The sequence below is a fragment of the Peromyscus californicus genome, unplaced genomic scaffold (assembly GCF_007827085.1).
Source record: "Peromyscus californicus insignis strain IS unplaced genomic scaffold, ASM782708v3 Scaffold_12__1_contigs__length_115047231, whole genome shotgun sequence".
Lineage (NCBI taxonomy): Eukaryota > Metazoa > Chordata > Mammalia > Rodentia > Cricetidae > Peromyscus > Peromyscus californicus.
The window spans coordinates 73,200,529-73,205,924 of record NW_026294413.1 but is presented as its reverse complement, the minus strand read 5'-3'; the positions used below and the strand labels follow the sequence as shown (position 1 = coordinate 73,205,924).

General features: G+C 33.6%; 1 protein-coding gene across 1 annotated transcript; it reads right to left on the bottom strand.

The window, feature by feature from the left end:
* Positions 1 to 653: 653 nt before the first annotated feature.
* LOC128106957 (olfactory receptor 4L1-like) lies at positions 654 to 1,592 on the bottom strand. The gene has a single exon (XM_052732329.1). It carries the CDS (start codon positions 1,590 to 1,592, stop codon positions 654 to 656), a length of 939 nt encoding a protein of 312 aa, XP_052588289.1.
* Positions 1,593 to 5,396: the final 3,804 nt, after the last annotated feature.

Here is a 5,396-nt window from a genome sequence, read left to right as displayed (position 1 = left end):
CCCAACAGCCTCTTCATTTATTCAAAAGGGCTTTTTAAACAATGCCCAAGGGAGAGGCAAAAGATCTTTCCCTTGCAAGATCAAAGCATTATATAACGTACAGCCAAGTGTAGAACCTTCCAAACACCTGGTAACCACACCCATGGTCAAATAATCCCATTATGCAGTTCTGCTGGGTAATGCAAGCTCAGATTCTCTGACCCTGAGTAAGTTCTCACTAGCAAGCCTCTGTGGGTCTTCACACTTGGGTCAGGTCACTGTCATCCAAAGTATAGAGGACTAAATGGCTCCTACTGCCAGATCTGACACTGGACTATCTGCATTAGAACTCTGTGTCTGATGAAAGCATATATATGAATAGTGCCATATTTAGTGTCAGGATATATGCAGGGTACCAAAATTTGTATTACATCTCATGATTTAATGAAAGGTTTTTTTTTAGATTTGGAATTCAAATAAGGGAAATGTTCATTATTGGAAAATATGCAAAGTAAAAATGCTGAAAAATAACATTAAACCATCTCTATGAATGAGACAATAATATATTAGTAGCAATTTCTCTTTATTGGTATATGGCTTAAATATAAAAGTAGAACAATATATTATCCATAGTCTTTAATTTATCTAACCATGGTAATCATGTACAGTTCAATTTATAAATTCGACATGAAGCTAACTTGTTGGATCCATAATTTTCTCATGGCTTTTTTCATTTCCTGATTTCTCAGTGTGTAAATAAGAGGATTCAGTAAAGGAGTGATAACAGTATAAAATATACCAAAGATTTTATTGCTTGCAAAACTGCCAAATGGCCAGGCATAGATGAAGATACAGGGTCCAAAGAACAGAGTGACCACAATTATATGGGCAGACAATGTGGACAGAGCCTTGGAAAGCCTGCCTGGTGATTTGTGCCTCACAGTGACCAGAATGACAGTGTAAGAAACAAGCAAGAGGATGAAACAGATGAGAGACAGCAGCCCACTGTCAGCAATGACAAATAACTCCAGAGTGTTTGTTTCAATACAAGCAAGCTTGATCACCAGGGGCAGATCACAAAATATGTTATTTACAATGTTGTGGCCACAGAAAGGCAAGTTCACTGTCAATACCATCTGGCTCATGGTGTGTATGAAACCAATGGTCCAGGAAAGTATTACAAATGTATTCAGCAACCTTTGACTCATGATTATTCTGTAGTGCAAGGGTTTGCATATGGCCACATATCTATCAAAGGCCATGACTATCAAAAGTGTCATTTCAGCACCCCCAAAGAAGTGCATGAAGAACATCTGAGCCATGCAGCCCCATACAGAGATACTCTTGTGTTCTGCAAGCAAGTCTCTGATCATTTTTGGTGTTGTGACAGTAGCAATACACATGTCCAGAAAGGAGAGATTTCTAAGAAGAAAGTACATGGGAGAATGAAGGGTAGCATTAGCCGTCACTGTGACTATAATAAGAATGTTACCCACCACAGTAGCAAAATAGATCAAAGAAAATGTCACAAAGAAGAGGGTTTGAAGTTGCCAGCCTCCAGTGAATCCCACTAAAATAAATTCTGTCACAGCTGATCCATTTTGATAATCCATTTATTCCATTCAGAAAGCTTCTGGAAGTTCTTTGAATGCAAAGAGGTGAAAAACAAAAGCAAGCCACAGTTATTGTCATTATGTTTACAGTTTTACTTATTTGTTGATAATATCAACTGATGATTTGGAAACATGAAATGTTTGACATATCAAGATATCAGAGTGTAACTGGAAATTATTTTATGTATCACCACATTTTAAAACAATATTCTTATACCAAATAGAAAGCATTTGAGAGAATGAAAGTTTTATCATTTTATCTTATCAAATGACATATTTTAGTAGATCATTTGTCCCCTTCATTTGTTCACATAGAAATAAAAGTAAAGATTAGATGGTAATAACTATTTTGCCTCTAATTTATCATAGTCTCCAGTTCTTCATATTCATCGCAGTTAGGTTATTCAAATCAATAAGGAATATTGAATTGTAACAGTAAATACATTGCTCTGTATCCCGTGTATTTGGAACAAACAGAAGCAAGGTAGAATTCAATTTATACATGGAAACCAATCTTCAAATTTATTAACAAAATTTTAAATCCTCTTTTTATGTTTTCTAAACATTTAAAGAAATGCAGACCCAGACACAGATGGTTTTGAGCTTGTGTCCTCAAATGCCACACTGCCAATTCACAACAAAGAGTTCTTGTGGTAAATGTATGTGTTTGCATCTGCTGGTTTAGGGGCAAATAACAAGGTGTCTCAGTTTTCATGTATAGATTCTGCTTGTGTTGCTTTGTTTATTGCTAAACTATCTTTACCGTGATCTTTAGACATCATAATTTTTGGAGTAATGAAACATTATTAATTACAGTAAAGTGATTGCTTAGTGCTAGGCTTCATTCTAAATATACAATGGACATTAAAAGTGTTTAGTGTTCATAGCAAACATATGATACAAAAGTATTATTGTTGCCATGTACATATAAGGAAGCTATGATGTACAATTTATTGATACTTTGATGATAATAATTAATAAGAATGGATGCTTGTACTTAAAACTAGTTAATTTGACACCAGACTTTGGGTTTACACTAACATGCCACATGCCTCCAAAATGGAAAGGATATATTTTATAATCAAATTATTAAGTATTCTTTGAACTCATATGTTTCATGTGAATTTCTTAGAAGATACAATTCAACCACAAAAAGAGATATCTTAGAAATGTAATTAATTACAATTGTTCTTATTAAACAGTTACGCAGAGAGCTTATAATCTAGAAATACATGATTAAAAGGAAAATAATCTATAAGAGAAAACCCTTAACTTAGTGTAGGACTTACATAAAACAAAATCAAGATAATTTCCATTTGACACCTTCAAATGTGAAATAAACTTTATGGTCAGTAAACCAAAAAGGGTGTAATATGATAATATGTGACCAATTATAAAAATAAGTGTGTTAAGTACATCTTTATAGTACTATCCAATTGCCTGTGCAAATGCATTTCCCTCTGAGATAATCAAAAGCATGTTGCAGAGTCAAATCTAATATAATTTTCATTTATTGCAGTCTTTTGTTGGGATATACACCTTTGGCTGCCTCGTTTATTTGGAAAATAGTTATTCTGCTTTTCCAACTATGGAGAATTTTCATGATGAAATTCTTAATTTATTTACATTTTCTTTTTTAATTTGAATATAAAACATCTTATATCTCTCCCTTTACTTAATGATCACTTTTTTTCCATTTATGGTCTAAGAATTTCTTTTACAGAGGTTTTCTAAATAGCCAATTTAGATCACAAAATCACCCTCTATTTCCTTCTCAAACTGTGAACATACACATATATTTTTGTACTCTGTCAGCCACCTGAATCTTGAAAAGAACAATAGCCCTAGTCAGTAATTTTCAATTGTTTTATGAACTTTTATACATATAACATTTCTTATATTCACCATAATTAGTGAATGACAATCTAATAACACTTTTTTTCTCTGCAGTATAATCTTGAGAGAATATTTTCTTTCAATTTTCACAGTAATTGTTAATCTGGTTTACTGAGAAATGGTGTTAAGTTAGCCCTCAGTTGGAGGATTTGATGCCTCAAAACCTAAAACCTTCCTCTGGCCAACACAGTTCATTAAAATACCATCTTCATCTTAATAAACTTAATGAATTTGTTTTCTACAATATTTTCACTTACCTTTCTCAACATAAAGTATGAGGATCATCATATTCAAAGTAATATTTAAAATTGAAAATATGCTTTCTATTTTCTGTAATGGCCTGCATGCCATTCTACAGAGTATCCTTCACTTCCTTTAAAGATGTGGACCAATTACTGGAAACAAATTTTTGGGAGTACTGGGAATCCAAACCTCAGTGGGAGTTGTTAGAAAATGAGGCTATTGCGACTTTAGCGTGACCAAGAGAGATGCTTGCATTTAATTCATGGCCTCAAATGAGCTGTGTTTCTGCGTGGGTGGTGCCATGATTACAGCACCCATAAAATCCTTGGTTAACTGGTGGTGATGTAATAAGTTTAGAATTATTTTATTGAATGGAACTTCTTTTTTCTTACATTACCTCAAATCGTTCCTGTTAATTTCCATTTTTTGCATATATTTTTGAAAGAATAAATTCATAAACAATTTTGAGTACATCCTCCACATGTAATTTATATATAAATTAAATTGTAGATCATGCAGGAAATTGAAGATTTGAAATATTTTCAAAAATTATTTAATAATACTAGAAGAAATATCATACTCAATCTCAAGCTACAGTACAGAGCTGTTGTAATGAAAATAGTCTGATACTGGCACAAAAGCAGACACATAGAACAATGGAAAATAATAGAATAAGCAGATTAGAATTCATGCATTTATGGCCACTTATTTTTTTATAAGGAGGCTCCTAAAATACTGCACATTGGAGGAAAGACATGTTTAACTAATGGTATTAGGAAAACTGGATATGTATGTGCAGAAGAATAAAACTATATTTTCATCCCTTATCCTACACATCTCAACTCAAAATAAATCAAGAAATTCCTATGGGACTGTGCACTTGAAGTCTGGTAGAAGAAAATTTGATTAATACATTTTAATTAATACATGCCAACATACACGTGGCGATGAGTACTTTCTGCATTCTCAGGTGGTAGCACTTTGGGGAGGAGCTTTAGGAGGTGTAGTCTTGCCAAAAGAAGTACATTACTGAGCTTTGAAGTAATATAGCCTTGCCCTACACCCAGTTCACCCTCTTTCTACTTCATGTTTATCTTTGGAAAATGTTGTCTCTCTGCTTCTTACTCTCACACAATGTCTTCTGCTTTTTACCATGCCTCCCCACTATTATGGACTCATCCCTCTGAAACCCTTAACCCAAATAAACTCTTCTTTTTCTAGAAGTTGCCTTGGTTGGAGTATTTTATCGCACCAACCAAAAGTTACCTAATGCAGGAGCAAAAAGGGGGATCTTGTTTTCTAATTCAATCTGACTATGTTTTTTTACTGGGGAATTAAGATCATTAATATTCAGGATTATTATTGAAAGTTGTCTATTCCTTCCATTTTGTTGATTTTGTGGTATTTTCTCAAGTCTCTCTTCTTTAATTATTCCGGCATTATTTATTTGTTTCCTGTAGTCTCTTGGCTGTTTTTATCATTCTCTTCATATTGAAGTATTGCTTTTAGTATTCTCTGTAGAGCCGGTTAAGTGGCCATAACTTCCTCTCATCTGTTTTTACCTTGGAGATTTTTCATTTCTTTTTAATATTACTAAATAACTGTGCTGAGTAGAGTCAGTTGGACAGTTGTCTTGGGGACTTGGAGTGCATCTTGGAAGGCACT